The 22246-nt window shown below is 40.7% G+C and overlaps 2 protein-coding genes across 2 annotated transcripts; one reads left to right on the forward strand and one right to left on the reverse strand.

The window, feature by feature from the left end:
- Positions 1-401: 401 nt before the first annotated feature.
- Positions 402-9070, reverse strand: cebpg (CCAAT enhancer binding protein gamma). The gene is made up of 3 exons (XM_079810728.1): positions 8910-9070; positions 7647-7886; positions 402-2422 (listed from the first exon to the last, which is right to left on the reverse strand). Exons 2-3 carry the CDS (start codon positions 7761-7763, stop codon positions 2027-2029), a joined length of 513 nt encoding a protein of 170 aa, XP_079666854.1. The 5' UTR covers positions 7764-7886; positions 8910-9070; the 3' UTR covers positions 402-2026.
- Positions 9071-10885: 1815 nt separating this feature from the next.
- Positions 10886-12944, forward strand: cebpa (CCAAT enhancer binding protein alpha). The gene has a single exon (XM_079844515.1). The coding sequence runs from the start codon at positions 11105-11107 to the stop codon at positions 11969-11971; it is 867 nt and encodes a 288-aa protein (XP_079700641.1). The 5' UTR covers positions 10886-11104; the 3' UTR covers positions 11972-12944.
- Positions 12945-22246: the final 9302 nt, after the last annotated feature.

A 22246-nucleotide genomic window follows, 5' to 3' on the forward strand; every position in this document is an offset into this window, starting at 1 on the left:
AGTTTGCGTTTCAGGCCCCCAAAACACTGTTGTCGTGTAAATGAACATCCAGAATGTTTTAAGTTGAAAACGGTGTCAGGTAAACGGCTCCCAAGTCTGGCCATTACAACTACAATATTGATTAAATATTGTATAAGCAATATTGATGAATTCCTAGATTTTTGTGATTATAAGATGGTTTATTTGTGAAAAGATGGAATGTATTTTTTGCTCAAACCTATAGCGATAGCTCTTACGTTTGAATTGAGTTCCGGTTGACAGAGGTGTTGAAAAGCATACCTATTTTTGTCCAGTTGACTGACTGCAGCGGGACACTGTGCACTGCAGGCACCTCAGCTGACTTGGTAAATGAATGTCTAGGTTTTGTGCTCCTCCTCACAGTTAGTACAAACACAAGGAATGCATTTTGTATTCAATTTTAATTTACAATGCACAAAAACCCAGTATACATTATGTAAAAAAGCAAGTTGCCCAGCAACCCTCATACTTAAGCAAAATATGCCAATCAAATATTCATGAAATATTGACTTTAGTCTCATTTTTAAGAAGTTTTACACAATAACTTTATTTTAGCCCAACCTGATACAACAATACAAAAGTATGCAGTTGCCGATTCGCTATTCCTCTAGAGCATAATTTTTAGTTAGTTGTTTAAATAGTGCTAATCATGCATTGCCTTTCATGCTTTTTTAAATGTTTAAAACTCCAGGTATAGAAAATGAAAATATACATTAGAATTAAAGATGCTTTAGGCATCTTAAAGAGATTGCCTTGTCTTTTCTTATCCTCCCCTTTTTAATGTTCTCTTAAACGGGAATATACATCTTAAAGGCTGTCTGGTGAGGCTATGACACATAGCCTGAGGTACAAAAGTTTATCTACAGCGACTCCAAGAACACACAGCTCTATGAGAATCAATGAGGGCAAAGGTCATGTGGCTATTCCATTAACTTTTAGTAACACCTGCTGCCACATATGTAAATTCACACATACTTCTCTGAGACTGGTCAGGGAAAGAAAATGGCCAAAATTTGATGTATTCAGATAAAAAGCTTCTTCGGATGAGGAACTTTTCAGTATAAGTCATAATTTAATAAATTCGGGGCACATCAGGTGATTGATGACTTTAAATGTTCAGCACCAGTCATTCTAACTCTTATTTGCATCATCAACAGTATTTACACAGACACAACAGTTACTGATATGAAATAAGTTTGTGTTAATTTGGCTACCAACACCCAAACACAGGCTAGAGCTAACATTTTACTCTATTTCTCCTTCTCCACCCTTGTTAGAATTGGAGGCTTAACTGTAGGGATTTAAGGACTACTGGTAATGCAGACACTGTCTGGAGTCTGATGCAATACGTTTTGTCTGTCTACAGTCTGTTACCATGGATACAACAGTGTATTTGCTATAAGACATGGCCAACAAATAAAGAGTTTGAATCAATCCAAGCTGACAGGCAAAAAAAACAGGAATACAATAATAGCTACTCTTTGCATTTGGAGATATCCTTACTTGATAAATTTTTTGGTAGCCCTAATTCCAAGTCATAATGAATTACGTGAACAGACTGCGGTACAGTCTATTAGCTCAGTTTTTGAATCTTATCTTCAGACATTAGAGTGGAGCGAGTGAACATATTTACTGTCAAATCTTTGTGACCAGTTTTGGCCGGATTTCAAAATTGCTTTCACAGTCCTCCAAGATATTGCAAAGTTTCAAGACACTGAAACATGCTGCTTTACAATTGAAAGGCAGTTGTAAAAGTTATCTCCAGCACATCAAATCAGAGCGTAGGTTGGACTTTCTGTGGTTACTATGGCCATAATGTTCTGCATGAGATACAATACGAGAAAAAGAAACTTGAGTGTACAAACAGAAGACGCATAAGTTAAACACTGCGGACAGTACACATTCCAGGATCAGGAGGGAAGAAAGCATAATACGATCAGCCTAAGTAAAATGATTTGCCTAGAGAGCCTCCACACAGCATTGCACACTGCAAACCAACACCAGGCCCTCACTGGCTGTTGTTACTGCTGTTGTTGTTGTTGTTGTTGTTGTTGTTATTGTTGCAGAGGTCTCCGGGGCCTCCACCAGAAGCAGGGGGCTGCACGTTGTCTGCGAGGTTGTGAGCATGCTCTAGAAACAGGTCTTTGAGCACGCTCAGTTCTTTGCTAAGCAATTTGATTTTGGCCTCCAGTCTTTCATTTTCCTCCTTCAGCTCATTGACGCGCTGCTGGGTGTCCTGCGCCTTCTGCTTGCTGCGCATGCGGCTCTTCTTTACGGCCAGGTTGTTGCGTTCTCTCCGTTGGCGGTACTCGTCGCTGTCTTTATCCATACTACTCTTCTTCATTTTGCTGGGCGGCGTAGCCTTACCCCCACCTCCAGGACTCACTGGAACTAACTGAGGAACCTGTCAGAATTCAAATAAATGTCACGCATGGCAATAATAAGCAACAACAGCATATCCAGTACATGGCTAATTTGTGGTTTTCAGGTTTACATTGGGCTGCACAATATTGAAGAAAAATGTGATATGCGTAAACTTGTTAAATACAATATTCGATGCAATAAATGCTTTAAGTCTGTAAAATAAATAAATTATATTTAAAAACTGAAAATGATATAACCAACGTACATGTTTCACATTCTTTTTGTCTGAAGGAATCATTCCAACTAAGTGAACAGCAGTGTTTTACGGTAGAATACAATTTAAATTGTGTCATTTTAACATCAATGTAAACCAGGGGGGTTTATTAGGCTGCTGTCACTTTAAGAGCTGCACGGATAAATTGTTACACGCACACTTTCTTTCGCAACTGTTTAGTCCACTTAAAACATAACTGACTGTGTTTAAGTGAATACTCACCAAGACGGGAATTTTTTTTTTGTGTGTATTTGCCTAATAAGCTGCGGAAGAGAACTGAATTCAGGATCACACGCTGTCTGAGAGACTTCAAGGGAGTACTTCGCTTATTGCGTTTAATATGATTAAGACCCTGTCCCGAATGGCACCCTAAACCCTCGCTGTCTTCCTAAGAGTCTGCACTTCCATGACGTAACGCCGCTTTGACTGTCGGGAAGAAGTCCGCTGCGGAGCTCGCATCAGTGCTCGGCAAAAGTGCGCATCGAGGGCGCATATCGACCGCAAAGGGGGCGCTCATGAGCACCCCTTCTGAAACCTAAAATGACAAATGGGATACCCTACGGTCTCGTGGACTTAACGGACACGCGTCCGCGGCAGACATTAAGTCCACATGACCGAAAGTGCATATTAAGTGTGCCATTTGGGACAGGGCCAATATGGCACGTAACATGTATGTAACAATCATGTGTCCAGTCTACTCTCTGCGTTGACCTAAAATGTTGACTTTTTGTAATCTTTTGGAGTATTAAAATCATGCAGTTATGCATATAAGCTGTTGCGATATGTGATGTACATCTGCAATATTTTGATATATTGTGCAGTAGTGTTCGACCAATATATCGGCCGGACGATATTTGCGGTTTTTATGTGTATCGGCAGATACAAGGCTGCTGCGTTCGCCAATATTTTTTCCCCGGCATTATTTATAGACAGGCGTCCACAGGCAGCTCTTGAGTTGCTGGAGACGCAGCAGATGTTGCCAAGTCTTCGGTTTTCCTGCGTAATTGGGCTATTTCAACCCTGTTGCCGCGGGCTGTTTTTCATGTCCGCGGGTTGAAGCGACCCCAATTATGTGATATTTTGCCCCGGGAATGCGAATTTTAGCAGGCAGTCCTGCCAAAAAGACACATATTTTACCCCCAAAATTTTTACCAGAGAAGCGCGATTGGGCTTGTTTTGGGCTAGTTTTGAGTAGCAATTGGGCGGATTTTGTTGTGAAAACCTGGCAACCCTGCGCAGCAGTTCATGCACCTCCCACTAGCAGAGAGCTGGAGTCAAGACAATGAGAAGTTTTAAACTTTCAAAGCATCTTTTAACTGTTTGACTTAGTTGAAATATTGCCATACACTTTGAAAGTGGAAACACGTTTTTTACTTATTTAGGCAGCTGCAGATAGCTCAGTTATAGGCTAGTCGTATGCATGCCGGTTGCTGTTACGAACACTGGTCATGGGATTAAGTAATGCAGACGTTATTCTGTGGTATTTATGGGAGTTTTATTCAGAGACCACCAGGCTGCGGTTTAGACGCGCGTGTGTGTGTGTGTCTCTCCAGTGTTTCCCAAACAGACTAATTCGCGGCGATGCGCCACAGAATCAACACCGGCCGCCACATACTGCGTTTTTTGGCAGCCGCCAAAGCGAATTTTTATCAGGCTAAAGCCTTATTTGATCAGTGAGTGATGTAGAAATGGACTACTGCGATTGTGACAGGTGGTCGCATGTATTTCTGAGAGAGAACGAGCAGAGAGCGCACCCCTCCTCCGGCCGTGCACGTGCACTCACCGTCTTCAAACTGTCTTGCTCTCTCTCCCTCGCGCATATTAATCAATATCAATTGAGAATTGACACGATGGTAAAAGGTCAGAAGACCGAAGTTTCACGTGGAGCATTGGGAGATTTTTTTCCTGAATAACCGCTGGTGTTGCTCTATAAGAGGTAGGGATGTGACGGTGAGGAAATTTCCCCACCGGTTAATTGATGTGTGACAACACCGGTAATACCGGTATCACCGGCGGAGGCTTTTAAATCACTAATTCTATCTAACCGAAAGTAACATGCACACGACCGCTCTGAACTGAAAACGCGTCAGTGCGCACTGCGCACACACCGTGAATGACAGCTCGTCTGTAAATGCGCGCTCTGTGAGGCCATGGGTGCGTCTCAATCAGTTCCCTAGTTCAGTAGTCAGGGCACTGATCAAGCATTGATCAGTCTATGATTGAGATGCACGCCATGAATGAATAACAGTTCGTCCGTAAAGCCTTGTTTATACTCGGTGCGCGTGGCAAAAATAAATGCGCGCAGTCAGCGTAGCGCAGAGGCTCGCACTGCGGAGCCAGGCGAAAGTAAACAATGCGCGCTCTGTGCGGCTGTGCACATTTTACTTTCGGTTTGAATTAGCGCCAATTCGACTGCGGGTTGCTTGAATTGTGGGTTCATTAGCCTATTATTTTTAATGAAAAACACAACAACAAAACAAATGACAAACTCCCTTAAATAGGCGCTTTTACGTTTCGCTTTGAAACCAGATCTTCCGCGATCATCTCCGTCAGCTCCTCACTCTTAAATCTGATGAATGACTCCTGCCGCTGCTGAGACTCACGGTCGGATTCTGCTTTATTAAGCAGATACAGTTCAGTTTTTATTTGTATTGTCTGTTCTCTAACTGAACTAAATTATTTTATTACTATAAAAAAATCAAAAAGACGGTGGGCGGTGCCACGGTGGGCAAGTGATGTAACCGGTGTTGAGTCTGGACACCGGTAACACCGGCAACACCGACTATCGTAGCAAGCCTAATAAGAGGTTAAGTTAAGTGCACCTAAGCATTAAAGGTCCCATGGCATGGCATTTTTCTATTATTTTATAGTGTTTCCTGAGGTGTACTTATATTGTTAGTATGATTTTTACATCATAAAATGTCATAATTTAGAAATAAAAGGCATTTTGTCTATACTGCTGTTTGCCCTGTGGCTGACTGCCCTGTTTCAAGAGGCGTGTCTGCTGTGAGACTTCAGTAAAAACGCCCACTGTTGTGATTGGCTGACATCTTTGCATTTGAAATGAGCGGAGGGGGCGTGGTTTAACGAGGTCTACAACGCACGAGCTGCTGCCAGAGAGACGGATGGACCTGAGTTCACTTCTCATCAGTTCTCTCAGCATGTCTCAGTTCAGGGTGAACTGTTGTAATTACTAGAATATACTTCAGGTTATTAGTTTATTTCTAGTCGGAGGGACTGTCACTCATGTCAGAAAGTTAGTAACTTTAGTAAATTATGGATCAGCGCTGACTCGAGACGCGAACCATTTAGAACGATTCAGTCCGATTTGGTGAACTGGTTCGGTTCACTAAAAATAACCGATTCAAAAGAATGATTTGTTCGCGAACCGGACATCACGGAGACGGAGCGATTGCTAACAAAGTTATTTATAGTAACTACTGAGTTGTGAGAGCGCTGTCTGTCAGCGCGAGTTTATTGTGTTTGTATCTGAGAGTTCTGAATAAACACGAGTCCCAGTCACGCCGAGTCCGTCTTCATCATTATTACCAACTCTGTAACACATGCAATGTACCATTACAGCGAGATGAACGAGTTAGTAAGTTTGATTAAAGCATTATTTCTAGATATGTTCCAATCATATGAAAAGCGTCAGTGAAGCGCATTGAGTAACTTACACAGCGCAAACAAAGACACAACAGCAGTAATCGAATGTAATCCAGTTTATTGTGGGGAAAGCTGGCTAGCCTAGCCGGAGACCCTCACGCTTACCCCCCTTCTGCTTAATCTCACGCCGCGTTTGGTGCCTCCGCTGTGGGCCAGATGCAGTACTGGGGGTCGGGGATGTTGAAGGCCGAGCTTCGGCGTGCGTGAGGTTTATCTCTAAAGATGTGGCTCTGCCGATGTTAAGCAGAAACTCCCGACTGTATGCACATTTAAGAACAGATAGACGCGACGAGGACGTACAAAAACACTGACTCACAAGATAGAAAACACGAAAACACCGTTCTGTCGGGAGAGAGAGAAGCTGCAGTGTGTGCGCGAATAATAAATACTTAGCAACACATAAGAAATCACTGATCACAGATCAGAAGGAACTGAAAAAAGACTTCTATTTTCATTTGTACATCCAAACACTGAGAAACTGCCAGCATTCACTCGTTCACAACCCATGATCTCGCGAGCGTTTGCATGGGCGTGCCAGATTCTCTGGGCGGAGGAAAGGGAGGTAACCGTTCCTGCTTGGACGTCAAACCAGGAGACTTCAGGATTGGCTCGTCTGGCCTGTCATTTTCTCAAAGGCAGAGAAAGACAACCAGAACTCGGTTTTACACCGATCAACATTTCTATCCACTTGGGGACAATATTCAGGCTAGGGGAACTCATATTAATGTTGAAATACCTCATAAAATGAAAATGTCATGCCATGGGACCTTTAAATGACTATGTTGTAAATAGTTGGTTACTTTTAAAATTAAGTATAGCACAGTCAGTGTGCACTTTATTATGCTGCTTGCTTATTGCTACTCTGTGCAATAGTGTAATTATTTTATTTATGCTTGAATATTTATTTTCAGAATTTTAATTATGCTTAAATATTTATTTTCAGCACTGAGCTCTTTTTTTTACTTGTTCTACCTGACCTGTTTTTACTATTTGTTAAATATAGTTTTTTTTAGTACAATAAATGTTCCTTTTTTTAAATTGAGACTTGTAACATTGTTATCATCATGATAATTGTGTAATTTTTATGATGTAAATTGAGGGGGCAAAAGCAGTATCGGCTCCAAATATCGGCAGCCTGCATCGGTCATCGGCTAAGGCTGATGAAAAAAAATCTGTATCGGTCGAACCCTATTGTGCAGCCCTAATAGATATCATGGTTTAAGTACAGAAAAATGACACAATGCAATGCTTTGATCTTGGCTTTGCTGAATCATTAATATTCATAAATGGATGGGTGAATAGGTTAGCTTGTTGATGTGTGTACCTGTTGTAGTCCTGCAGCTCCTGCGGGGTTCAATGCACTATTATGAGGCTGATTCTGTATTACACTGACACCGTTCTGATCTGTGTTGGATATCTTCTGTTGCAACTGCTTGTTCATTTGGATCCACTTCCACTGTCTTTCTCTCACCCTCTCCGACCTACGTTGTCGGGCTTCGCAGAGATGGAGTTGGGGTTAGCTGGTATTATGTGAAGCTGAACGCCACAAAATGCAGCCGTGTGCCTAAAAACCAGACAGAGTGGAGAGAAAGAAGTTAGACATGGTACTCTGCACACATCAGCATCATTCTTCTCCATCACACTTTTACACATTTTGTTGGCACACAATCCCCACCTGGACAGATGCTTTGCGCAAAAAATGCATTATTTCAGCAAAATGCTGCAACACCTGAAAGTCGGATCAACCGCTTGTGCTCATCCGTTAGAATTATGTTGTTGTAATCCGACCGTGCTGCCATGTCAATGTGCATATGTGGCAGATTTTCTTTCTCTCCTATGAGCGCGAGCTCAAGTGTTGCCCGCGGTTGCATCATCGCTCGCGCTCCCACCCGCTCCTTTGTACACGGGAGAAGGGAAACTCCGTAGTCATGCAGAACTATGTCGAGCTAAAGTTAACATTTTTAACAAACACCAGAGTAGTGAGGATACGGTAAAGAACATTAAAGTTTATTAGTCGATATTTTAAAGCCGGACAGTGTTTTGTATGTTGTTTTGGAGCCATGACAGGCTGGTTACATCATACACGGAACTGTGGGAATGAAGGGGAATACCGCTGACTTACTTTCGACAACAGTGTGCCTACGTTCAAAATGGCAGCAGATCCAGTACAGCGGTATTGCATTCTACCGCGTTAAACCATGTAAAACAGCCACAGTGTTGGCACAAGTGTCACTTTAGGTCTACGTCCGTAGCCAGTGGGATCTACGGCAGGTTAGCAGGTTTGGCTAAATAGCTGGCACATTCCTAACCATGACGTAAGGCGTCTAACAATGATCTGAGAGCTCATACTACATGCTGCTTTCTACATAAAAGTTACGTGAATGAAGAATAACGATCCACTGTCGATCGCGATCATGTTTAAACGCGGGCTATGAAGCCCTCGCTGGCCTCAGATCCGGGAGTTGAAGCTATTTTGCAATCGAGTGAGAGGCACGTATCCTCTCAGTTAGCGAGCCATCGGTTAATTGATAAAAATATAAATTCGACAGTCTGTACTGCTGTCTTACAATATCCTCTGAAAACTTACCTTGAAAACGTTCCAGATTTACAAGCCACCCAATAGACTTAATAAAGAATAATGTCCTCTTTGTTCACCGAGAAATAAGCACAGGTTGAGGTGTTATTGTTTGGTAAAGCGGCGCTGGGAGTATTGCGAAATCTTGTGACCATGTAGGGAAATCTGCTCTCGCAACCAATCAAATCAGAGGGTTGGGGAGACGACGAAATGGACACTTTGATTGACATGTCTTTAAACCAATCAGGCTGCAGTTCTCGGTTTGGGGAGTTTTCATGCGTTATGACATTAGATCAGCCAAGAACACTAAACAAGGTAATAGTATAGCTCTCGGAAATTAGAAGTACCGGTATTAAAATGTTACATTTGTGTTCACAGAGGCAAATAATTAAGATTCATAGAAGCGAGAACCACGCTAAATAAAGTTAATATTGGTAATAGCCTTTATAATTTTGCACTGTTGGCCTATATATCTTGGACATATGCGTAGACTTGTCAATTCTTGCACTTTCGACTTTATTATTGTATTAATAATAATAATAGTAATAATAATACATTTATTTTGATTGATACCCCACCACCAACAAATGAAACATATCAAGGAAATATTATGTTAATGTATAGTATTGTTTAGATGTCTTGCATTACCTTAAGTCACAAATTTCCCTAGATCAACTTGCCCTCCAAAATATTTCAGTTCCTCTTTAATGTATTTAATTTCTTTCTCATAATGTTTTATGCTGTGTTAATTTGGAAAAAAAACTATTATTACTTTTGTGTTATATATAATTATTAGGCCTACTATTATATATATTGAAAGGATTCTTTCCCCCCCCCCTTTTTTTGCAGGACTTAGGCTATACATGTAACAACCTGTTGCTCCAATGTATGGTAATTTCTAATTCTGACATATAAGGTAGCTAAATTAAAGCAGACCAAAATAAATCAACATAAAAACGTAATTTATAAAAGCATATCTGTTGCTGGCTTCGTCTCATTCTTTTAATTGTGGTGCCAGGCTCGCGCTGCAACAATAGAGGGAGCTCCCAGACAGCTCACGCACTGATTCAACTGCAGCGCATGCAGTTGTCAAGTGGCTGTGTGCTCTCCAGCTTCTCTCAAAACGTGTGCTGTACTGTTTGTTTTGACAAGGTATGATACGTGCCGTGCGTATTATTGTTCGCAAAGATTCTCCTTATCGCTAAGGAAATAATGGATGGCACAGTCCAGCGTAGGCTAAATAAGAATAAACGCAACAAATTAACACAAAGATAAATGCACAAAAACACTTTTGTGGCGGGTTTTTGTTTCTTTTTCTTGGTAAGATTTAACGTGGAGGCTATTCACTTGACTGTGAAATGTATCAAACCAATTTAATATGGCATATTAGGCTGCATGGTGCGTTTAATATTTTTCAAGAGGCGGCAAAGATTAACGTCGTCGTCCCCCCCCCCCCCCCCCCCCCCGTTTACTCTGTTATTTTTCTTTCTCACTTTTATCCCACAAAGTAAGAATTGTAGTTATAGAACAAGTTTTCTACTTTAGTAATGTTCCGTATGTTCTGAGCGACTGTCAACCGCTTTGCCATCTCATGTTCGTTTAGTCTGCGCTCACCTCCACCTCCACCTCCCTTTATGAAAATCTTTTTCCCATTGAGAATTTTGAACATGCATTTTAATTCACAACACACCTCTAAAGGCACCTCTAACAGCCTACTAGAGCATCAAAATCTAAATGAACAATTCACAATTTAAATGTACAATTAATAAAAAAAGAAAGACGCATTATTTATTTTATAAATTATTATGAGTTATATGAAAGGATCGCATATTGTTTCACCTATAAATCAATAATAATGACATTTCTGAAGGTTCCAGGTCGATATCAGTGCGTGGAGCTCTCGCACGGAAGCATTAGGACCCAGAGCACGCCCGCCCTCCAAACTCCAAAGCGTATATAAGTGCACCGAGAAAGTATTTGACAGATGTGAAGCTCACACGCTGATGGTGTAAGTGTCATATTAAAGAAGTTCCTGTGTGGCGTCTCAGCCTTTAAGCTCTCATTCACTTTACGGCCAAGCACACAGCCACGACAGGCTGCGCGCTCACCTGTGCAGAGAACTTAGAGCCAGCGCGGCATTCTCCGGTACTGCGAACAAGCTGGATTCCCGGAGCTCTTCGCCATGTCTGGCGGGTTTTAGATACTCCATGGAGCAAGCAAACCTCTACGAGGTCGCCCCACGACCACTGATGACCAGCCTTGTACAGAGCCAGCAAAACCCCTATATCTACAAAGACACCGCTGGAGACCTGAGTGAGATCTGCGAGAACGAGAACTCCATCGACATCAGCGCCTACATTGACCCATCTGCCTTCAACGACGAGTTCCTGGCTGACTTATTCCACAACAGCTCCAAGCAAGAAAAGCTCAAACTGGCGAGCGGAGACTACGAGTACCCCCACGGCGCCAATGGCACACCGGGGGCGCCGCAGATGTATGGCTGTCTGAACAACTACATGGATTCCTCCAAACTGGAACCCATCTACGAGAGCCAGGCACGAATGAGACCCGTGGCCATCAAACAAGAGCCCCGGGAGGAAGATGAGCTCAGCCACTCGATGCCACCCACATACCACCATTCTCAACACCACGCGCCGCATCTATCCTACCTGCAGCACCAGATCGCGCACTGCGCGCAAACCACCATGCACCTCCAGCCGGGCCATCCCACACCTCCCCCGACGCCCGTACCCAGCCCGCACCACCAACACAGCCACCTGCCAGGGGGCTCCATGAAGATGGGCGATCGAGGGAAAAGTAAGAAACAGATCGACAAGAACAGCACCGAGTACCGGCTGAGGAGGGAGCGCAACAACGTAGCCGTGCGCAAGAGCAGGGACAAGGCGAAAATGCGCAATGTGGAGACGCAACAAAAAGTGATCGAGTTGTCGTCGGATAACGAAAGACTGCGCAAGAGGGTGGAACACCTCACGCGAGAACTGGAGACGTTACGGGGCATCTTCAGGCAGCTCCCCGACGGCTCGTTTGTCAAAGCCATGGGTAACTGCGCCTAACGGAGCGAGCTGGTCTTTTGAAGTAACTTTTGCGTGATTTTTACGTCTGCTGGATAAACGCTGACACATTCTGAAAGTGTTTCATTAGGAGCCAGGCAGCTGCGGTATACATGTGCCTTTTGTACAAAAAAACAAAACAAAAAAAAGAGACAAAAACAAACAAACGATAAGCTCATCTCTTCATACATCTGGACTGGCTTGATGTAGGTGTAGTCGTTATAATGCGTTAGCTACGCGAAACATATCAGTGCAGCTATTGGGCATGATTTCACCCTGTCAATCTACTTTTTATGTTAAGTTACCAGCTTTCCTACTCCTCCTTGCCTCATTGGGTTACATACAAATCTAAAGCGACAAAAAAACTTTCCTGCCATATCAGGCTGTATTTCCACCACACCTGTTGCTGCACAACATTCACTGTATGATATTGTTGATACTTTTTGCAGGGGGTGGGGTTGTTTCATGGACGGCAATAGACAAAATGCCAAAGCATAGGACTGGAACTCATTTTTTTTTTTTTTTTTTTTTTTTTTTTTTTTACTGTGGTAGACCTTCTGTCATTCATAACGCAGACTGTATGCACTATGTCGTCCAAACGCGCATTGCATTGTGAACATTTTGCCATGATTCGGGTACTGATCTGTAAAACGCCTGTCACGCTTTTAGAGTAAACGCTTTGTATTTATGCAATATGATTGATAAAATGTGAAAGGGTGCATATCTCTATGCAATGTTCTGTTGCTGTCATGAGAATAATTCCGGTGGACGATCACCGTGTGCTTTCTCACTGGTTTTGCAGTGATGTCCTGTCTTGCTCTGTAAGCGTGTGCATTTCATGTGAACTTTTTCTTTCTTTCTTTTTTCTTTTTTGTACAACAACACTCGAGCAGAGACCGGTTTCAGTGCCTTTTGAGTTTTGCTGTCTTTATCGTCATCACTGACTGAACTTGGGCAGAAATATACAGCAAGGAAAAGGAAGCACTTTTTTTTTTTTTTTTTTTTTTTTTTTTTTACAAATGGCATATTGCAAATGTTATACGAATGTTTAATATGTTTCAGTTTTTAAATGAACATTATATATAAATATAAATATATATATATGCTAAAATGATGAATTAAAACATTGTCTTACATATGTCTCATCCATTGCCTTCTCATTTTGAGCAGTTTTGCATCTTAATCTGTTAGCCTATGTATCTATTTTTCATTCATCTTACTTCGTGTCTTAGTTTGTCGCGCTCATGTCTAGTGGCTATAATTCCTTCTGTCGTGTGGTTTCTTTAGTTACTGTGTTAGTAGCATCAGCCCAAGAGTGTTTAATTGACACATATAATTCGCTCGACACCGATAGGTGGCGCTCGCAAGTCGTTTAAGTCCAACATGCACATATATGTTTGAAAGACGTGCGAGTAAAACTGGAAACAAGAACTAACTGGAATAAGACAAGTAAAAAGAAATATGTTTATAGGTTAAATGATAACTTCCACATAATTTGTCTCGAATACGAGGAGGTGTTTCCAGAAGGAACCATTCAGCTCCAGAATCTTCGAGCTTCACGGTTAGCATTCACTCAACAGTCATTCACAGCGCTAAATATTTACAGCGAGTTGTTGCACTTTTAATAGAGTTCACATTAAACACATTGTCAGGAAAAGATCAGGGTCACTGTTAAGAACGTGAGTACTACTTGTTCATTGATTAATGCCTCAGCCCTCAGCTCTGAATTGACCGAATTATCCTTAAATGAGATAGTGTAGAGTGCTACTGATATCTTTATTTCTCTTGAGTACACTTTTCATAGCCAGGAGACGGAGGGATAAAGAGATATTCACTCTGACCTGTGGAGACGTGTTACACTACATTGTTGTCAATTGACATGTTTTTACATTATCTGCTGTGGAATGATTGAATCAATGAATCAATCAACCCCCTTTCCAAACCTCTGTTGCAGATAGAATGATGGCACACAAGGAATCTGCCTCAGCCAGGTTCATACATAGTTGTTAGGCCAACTCTTTCAGCCTTGCCTGCCAGCTCTGTTCTGTGGCCAGCTCTTTTTCCTCTTTCAGCTTCACCTGTGAATTATCTTCTTTGTCTATAGCTCTGCTTCTATCATAAATCAAAGAGAAGCTTTTCGTACACTTCCAGCATGCTAGATTATGCCACGTTGTAGCCAAAGACAAATCAACACCCTTTAAATCTGCCTAATAATATTCATTCTGAATTGAATGAAACTTTAATGGGGAAAGTCCTGGTAATGTGCTGATGTTTCCGAGACTCATCATACTTTATGGGAAAATCATACTGGAGTCTGAGCAACAAGTTGATAGTAGAATATTGAAAAGTTTAATTATTTCGGATTGTTTTAGTTATGATTTTGTTCAACATTTTTGAAACATAAAATAAAATAATAAATCAAATATAAAATATACTAACATAAAATAAATATTTGGAAATTAGCCTGAATACAAAGGATGAAAACAATAATGAGAACTATAACAAGATTTAATAATTTAATTATGTGAGAATCGGGTAGTCTACACCATAGCTATAACAATAAATACACAGATGAATCAATATCGTTGGAATCAATTTCAGATTTCTTTTCCAGCTGATGAACGATAAAAACATTGAGAGCCAACAGGAAATCAACCCAATTTTAAAGAGCTCGAGCATTTAAGCTGGCAGATGACATAACTCCAATATTTGCTTATGATAAACTGAACATTATCATTCTTTGTGTAGATGCCAATATAGTTATTGTTATAGTTATCTTTGTGAACAGGCCTTGAGCAGCAGGACCTTCTTTGCATTGAATTAAGTGCTTTCTTATCACTTTCATTTAACCAGTCCTATCAAGAGCAATGTATTGTATATTTAATCTATGAAATCCCATTACTGGATAAAAAAGTTATAGCATATGGTGCAACAGGAGCCATTTCTTTTCAGGAAATGTGTGGGAAAAATGTTTGTAGGGCGAGTATGGCCTCTCCTCCCTGAATGGAATACATTAAAGCATCACGCTAAAACCTGGATGCTTCCTTTGCCATCTTATTTCCTATATAGCTGCGAGAATTCTCCAATGATTCACTTTTGTCTTCTCTCTGTCCAACATTTGACATGTTTTGAGAAAAGCCAAATCTAACTTGACTTGATGTGAGCTTAATATGTACTTTTGTCCTGTGCAGCTGTGTTTCACATTTGCTTTGTTTCGATATTGCAAATTCCTTTGCTGGTGTGTGTTGTTTTTAACTCTGGTCAAGGACCTTGAGAATGTCTGCGATATCATCAAGTGAAAAGTAGTGTGTTTTTTTATTAATCTAAGAAAATGCATACACAAAAAGTACTCTAGCTGGAGCAAACTTGATATCAAACCATTTAGCATTCAGTTGTCATTTTTTTCTCACGTGGATAAATGCTAGCATTGGAGCTAATTATCCAAAAGCTTAGTATTCTGCCAACCAGTATGCTAATTAAATTTCTTAAAGACGTACGTGAAAACAAACAATATGATAAATCCAATACAAATGAATATGTGTGCACAAGTATGCATGCAAGTCTGTGTGTTTAACCGCGTTATTTGATAATACACTCTTTCTTATTTGTCGTCAGACAAAAGTTTTACCAGACCTTTGAGTGAAACTTCAAAAGCCAGAAACTTGTCTTGGTCTCTCCTCACTCCTTATTCTCTCCTTCAAGTGAGATATGCGTATACTCACATTCGAATTTAAGGTTCTGGTGTAGTAGAAATCCCTTCATTATTGATATGATTTAAAACTCCCTGTCCAGTGCTTTCACCAGCTGCCAGCAGGCCCAGAAATTTCACTCTGGGCCCAATAATAAATATACCCCACAAAAACCTGAGCCCAGTGCAATAGAAGGAAGTATATCACTGTTTGTTTGCTTAGGGATGGTCGTTAGAAGCCTGGAACCTGGACTTGACAATTGCCAAGACAACCAAGAAAAACTTTAAACCACACAGAAAAAAACACCCCTCTCTGTCTTTCTCTCTGTGAATTAAGTAAATGCTTTAGGCTTTGCTGCGAGAATTATCAAGATGAAGATTGATTGAAGAAAAACAGGGATCTATGCACTTTTTAAGTTAATTGAGTAACATTTTTCAGCAAGCTCTAATTTGCTGTTTTGCTTTACGTCTCATATACTTGTTTTCTTGCCCTGTTCAGGGGGAAGTTGGTAACTCTTGCTGTTAACTATGTCTCTCTATCACTCCCTCACTGCCAGTAGTTTACGTGACCTCTCAGACTGCTAGAGGGATATAGTGTGAACTGACCCTTTGATGCTTTTGAGGTGCTAATTTCATTATTATATTATAAGCAGTCTAAAAATGCAATGATAGCACTACCCAACCGAACCACACAATGCAACACCTTGGATGGCACAGAGTGCATCTGACCCAATAAAAGTGATGTTTGGACCAACCAAATCTCTGTTGCATTTTAAAAAGGCTTCACTTTTGGGGTTGTGCATGTATAATGATCTGCTATAAGCCTTTGGGTAGAACAGCTTTGTCACATTGAGCATTTGGCTTCCAATACAGTGCATAACTAAAAACAGGCAGTTTGAGGACAAGGAAAGATTACTGTAATTTAGCATGCAGATGGCCAGGGCCCTTGTGGGACCGTGATCCAGGCCTAGCTATAGAGATCTCCATTATGAATAATTATCTTTATCCTACTAGTCATTACTCAATCATTACATCCATTTTTGCTTATGTCTTAGCAGGTCACATGATCAGAAATTGCTGTAAAAATATTTTTATGTGTAAAACAAACTCAGTTTAGTGTTTATTTTAGATTTTATGTTACAAATACTATTTTACATTTCATCAGCTTTAACCCTTAAGTATGTAGGCCTACTATAATGCTCTTGAATGAATCCAAGAAACAACTTAATATGGTTTGGTTTTAAACAAATTGGCCAGAACAATAACTTTAGGAACATTTGGTTGCCTGGTGTAATTTTCCATTAATTTATATGTATTGAAGTACTTTAAGATTTTTAGCTTGTTTAATTAATTCAAGCAGTAGCCTACTTGTTACAGAATAGCACACTCTAGACAAAGATTAATGAAGGGATGTTGGTTTGTTGACAGGGGCAATTGGGAATGCAGGGGAGTATATGCAGACAGAAGAACATGGTACTGACAGATACTGTTTTGCAGGTGTATTGAAGATCGTGGATGGATGGCGTGAAGGAGCACACACCTCGTCGTTGGAACAGGTAATTTACAGTTTCACTGGAAAGAAGACGCTGGAGACAGGAACAGGAAGACGTTGGAGAACTGCTGGAGATGCATTGTACAAGTAAGGAGTCCTTTACTCATACGAGACCAGACAATGTGGGTATCTGAAGTGTGTGCTTACTGCTTATATTCTGGCCCTGTCCCAAATGGTACACTTCATGTGTACTTTCGTTCTTGCAGCGTGTCCGTTAAGTCCACGAGACCGCAGGGTGTCCCATTTGTCATTTTAGGTCTCAGAAGGGTGCTCGTGAGCGCCACCTTTGAGGTCAATATGCGCCCTCGATGCGCCTTTCTACCGAGCCCGCACTGGTGCAGGTTACGCAGCGGACTTCTTTCCGGTAGTCAAAGCGGCATTACGTCGTGAAAGTGCGGACTCGGAGGAAGGCCGTGAGGGTTTAGGGTGCCATTTGGGACAGGGCCACAGAGTGTGATTGGTGAGGGCATGAGCTGCAGGTCGGGTGATCAGTACTCTGGTGATTGTGTTCTTTGTGATTGGCTGATGGTGGAGCCTGGCAGATTCTTTACGTTACTAATGCTGCCTTCATGCGCTGTCGAAATTACAAGTTTCCTAGGTAAAAATTGCACATGATTACAAGTTTCTGATGTTGTGTTTATCACTGGGAAGTTTGGAAATAATTTTGATACCTAAATTCCCGAGATGGGCGTGCCATAAACTTTAAACATGGTGGTGGGGAGAACTACTGCTGTGGCAGGTATGAGTTATTAGATTTTCCCCAAAACAGCTAGATTGTATTGTCTTGTCATTCATGTAATGCATATTTACGTATACGAGTAATAATTTGCAGCGTATTGTATGTTTTATGCACAGCGAAAATAGACCGAAATTACAGAATTGGCAGAAAGCGGACAAATCTGGATAGCATCATAAATGTTTATGGTTGTCAGTGATGTGCCACTACATATAATTTTGGTTTTAAAGGTGAACTATGTAGGATTTTTGCAGTAAAATATCCAGAAACCACTAGGCCAGTGTTATATATTTTGTTCAGTTGAGTACTTAGAATATCCCAAATGTTTCCAACTATTTGTAAATCGTGAGAAATTGCTATTTTAACCAAGGAACCGGGACGTGTGAGCTATGCGTGTGAGGGAGTCGCCTGTCGATTGCGTCATATCTGCGTCACCCTCGGTTTCCGGTTTTATTCAGTGAAACACTTTACTCTCACTGCAGTGTGAACAAGTGTCATAGCAGCCGCAGAGCGAACGTCATAACTTCCTTTTCAACACACTCCGATATATCTAATACGATAAACAGAGTTGCGTTACCTCATACTCATGACTGGAAAAGAGGAAGTGGCGCCGGCAACCATGTGATAATAAAAGTCCCGCCGGCGACTATGCCATAATAACAGTCCCGCTCTTCAATCGCTCCTGCGGCCTTGCTCAGCTCCACAACACTCGGTCCTGCTCTGCTTCAGACTACAGTAATGTTAATAATTGCATCCATGAACATGATTTCTGCCCGAGTCCTATCCTTACTGTTTTCCACCGGCTGTGAGGTGAAGACCACATGTCCCGAGATTCTACGCTCAAACGTGGCGTCATCAAACTACGCCTTTGTTTTGAACAGGCGACCTCTAGTGGACGGAAAAGTTACATAGTGTAGCTTTAATTCGATTTTCCCAATACATAAAGCTGGTGTCCTCCATGATTCCTGTTCAATCTGACAACAAAGCACTTGAATGCAACAAGCTCATAATCACGACTTCTGTAGTGTGAATTTTGACATTTCTAATAGCACGTGAAGGCAGCATTAATTCTGTGCATTTGTGCTTTTGTTTTTTCAAGGGAGGAAATATTTGTTTTTAATGGTTACACAGACCTTGAGAAGGACATTTTAAGTGCCTCTCTCAGTACCTCCTTATCTTTGCTTCTCATTGCTTCTGTCTCCCTCTGTTTCTCTTTTAATTTCTCTTCATATCACAAAATGAAAATCGGTTGTTTATTTTCCACCTGTGCATTTGGCCTATTATATTTTGCCAGCCTCTGCCCTATCTTCTCCATTCATATAGCATCTCATCTGCGTCAGATAATCACATACCCCCTAAGCACACAGACTTGTTAGAACAGTGTAATTTTCCTCAACAGCAACTGAAATTGAGGGATCTTTTGAACTGGATTCAGATTAGATTGTCTTCTGAAGCCTCCAATACTGGTGATGTGATTTATCAAAAGCAGAACAAAATATCACCATTCATTTCTTTTGAAGCACTTTGAATGCACTTTAGATAGGTGACAGAGATTGTATAAAATGTTAAGCATGTTTTTAAAGGTCCTGTTCTTCGTGATCCCATTTTTCAAACTTTAGTTCGTGTGTAATGTTGCTGTTAGAGCATAAATAATACCTGTAAAATGATAAAGCTCAAAGTTCAATGCCAAGCGAGATATTTTATTTAACAGAAGTTCCCTTTCAAAGCCTACAGCGAACGGCCGGTTTGGACTACATCCCTGTACATCCTGCTTTAATGACGTCAGTAGAACAGTTTGTTGACTAACCTCCGCCCACAATAATACGCAAAAAAGGGGACGTGGTCTTGTTGCTCCCTCGTGGAGAAGAGGAAGTGTTGCGTTCGGTTCGGTTGCGTTTGTCGCCATCAGACGCTGTTATTTTCATCCCGGAGTCAAATCACCTTTGTTTGGCCTTCAGGGGCTGTAGTTTGAGCGCGTTCATCGCCCCGTTATGGTAAGAGGCGTGACCTTCCCGGGCAACGTGCGCTAAGCTGCTGTCGAATCACAACACGGGAACCGCTGGCACAATCAGAACTCGTTACGTATTTCTGAAGGAGGGACTTCATAGAACGAGGAAATTCTCAGGCCGTTTTGAGGACAGTGAAAACAGCGGTATACAGATAAGTAAATTGTGTGAAAAATACTGTGTTTTTTACACATGAAACATGAACACATGTTATATTGCACACTGTAAACACAATCAAAGCTTCAAAAAACCACGAAAAACGGGACCTTTAAGTTATTTTAAAAAATGCACATATTTGTCTGCAGATATTTTTACAATTTATTAGTCAATATGGAATATACACATTCGTCTATGCTCACCAAGCCAAAAATACATAATATTTTGTGGAAACTGTGATTTTCCCAGGATTCTGTAGTGATAAAAAATAAACAAAGAAGATGTGAAATAGATTTTTACTGGTTTTATTTATTATTTATTATGCTAAATTCACTTGTAGCATTTAAATTTGTTTTATTAAAAAAAAATGTTTCATATAGAATTGTAACACCAGCTATTTTCTATTGTTATTGACCGTAATCTTAGGTTTATCAGTATATGCCAGCCTTTTAATATAAGTGCATAAAATCTAAGCTACCAGCATCCTACTTAGACTAGACATAAGTCTACTGGTGTAAAATAGTCAATTAAATCTGGTCACATTAATCTCAGCGGGTATGTCAAAGTTGCATATTGGATATTATTGATATACGTATGTCTGATAGCGCTGAATGCCACAGTATAATGTAGAGTGATATATGTTTTGTTTTTGGAACTGTGCTTTTTGTTCCTTTCACGGTAAAGTGCTGTGTGAAGGCCTGATAGCATCTCTTGTGGTTTTCAGTGGACGGCTTTTTAAACGCATTCTCTTGGCTGTGACTTGCACCATGGCTGTGTGGAACTGCTTTCATGTCCTGCCCTGTTGTTCAGGTCTGCAGCCCGATAGAAAGATACGCACTGCAGCTCTTGTGGTACTGCTGATGTGTGTGTGTGTGTGTGTTTTTCTGGCTTGGTTAATACTTTGAAACATTTAATCTGATTCATATAAAAGTTACCACAACGTTTGTCTCTTTTTCTCCCACATTCATGTGCATAGTTTGAAGGGTAATTATCTCAGTTGCAGTATAGGTTTTGTCTGGTGAGTTTCAGAGACCATACAAAAATGAATAACAATATAGGCTTAATAGTGTTAATTGTTTGAACTATAGTGAAAGCATTTCATGTGTGTGGGTTAGCTGGCAGGAGCCAAAAGATATAAGACTGCTGAAGTCACATATTTGTTTGGATATGAGGGTAGTTTCCAATGGCTGATTGCTTTCTCTGATAGGTAAATCTATAGTGGCATTTCTGATGCCAAAATGCCTGTTACAGTTTATTGAGTCACTGCTGCCATGCCTTCTCCTGCCTTCGATATGTGTAACTGACTAAAGCATTTGAGATTTTCAGGATAGTTTATTATTACTGAACTCAAAGTGTTGTCAAGTGTTGGACAGACATATGATATGAATCATTGTTCCTCCCAGGATTTGCGTATTTGAGTGGTTCCACAGTGTTACTCGTACATGAATTATAGGTCTTTTCACAGTTGCACTAAATTGACATGTGGTTTGGATTCCCCTCTCTTTCTCTCTCACCCGCTCTCTGTCTATGTGTTATCTGTGTGTTGGGGGGTCTATAAGATTGAGGATGATGGCTGAGGAGTTCCACATGTCTTTTCTGAGTGAAATGATCTGATGAGATTTTTGCGGTCATTGTGGATTCTGCTGTTTTGGACTGAAAACAGAGCTGTCCCTCAGGACAGCCCGTTATAATCAGATACAAATTAGAATTTCATCTGAATGAGGTCAATCGAGTGACTTCAGTTCACTTGCAAAAGAGATTTACTAGCTTAATGTGACTTTCAGAGATTTACTAGCTTAAAGTGGCAGTTATCTTTTATTTTTTCCATTCCATTTTGGTTTGAAAGGGTGATCTGCCATCAGTGTTCACAGATATGTGATTGGGTTAATTTTCAGGTCAGTGATGTAAGAGTTTTCAAAAGGAAAGAAAAGGAAAATCTTTTAAAATCTAGTTTTAAACATGTTGGTTTCATATGGTTGCTTGGTTTCATTTCATCTTGATGAAAATAATGGTGTAAAATGTATGTGACATATTTTCCTAACCTTGAATACATGTGTTCATTACTTTTAAAAAGTTTTAAAATATGTTTTCAAGGTAATTTCATGGTTAAAATTTGGGGTCGGTAAGATTTTATTGTGAA

The sequence above is a fragment of the Gobio gobio genome, assembly GCF_949357685.1.
Source record: "Gobio gobio genome assembly, chromosome: 2".
Classification (NCBI taxonomy): domain Eukaryota; kingdom Metazoa; phylum Chordata; class Actinopteri; order Cypriniformes; family Gobionidae; genus Gobio; species Gobio gobio.

Excerpts from the sequence above, each read along its gene's own strand:
- cebpa (XM_079844515.1), top strand. The coding sequence starts at position 11,105 with ATGGAGCAAGCAAACCTCTACGAGGTCGCCCCACGACCACTGATGACC.
- cebpg (XM_079810728.1), bottom strand. The coding sequence starts at position 7,763 with ATGAACAAGCAGTTGCAACAGAAGATATCCAACACAGATCAGAACGGT. Across the intron at positions 2,423-7,646 it reads GAGCTGCAGGACTACAACAG|GTTCCTCAGTTAGTTCCAGT; the intron begins GTACACACATCA and ends GAATTCTGACAG.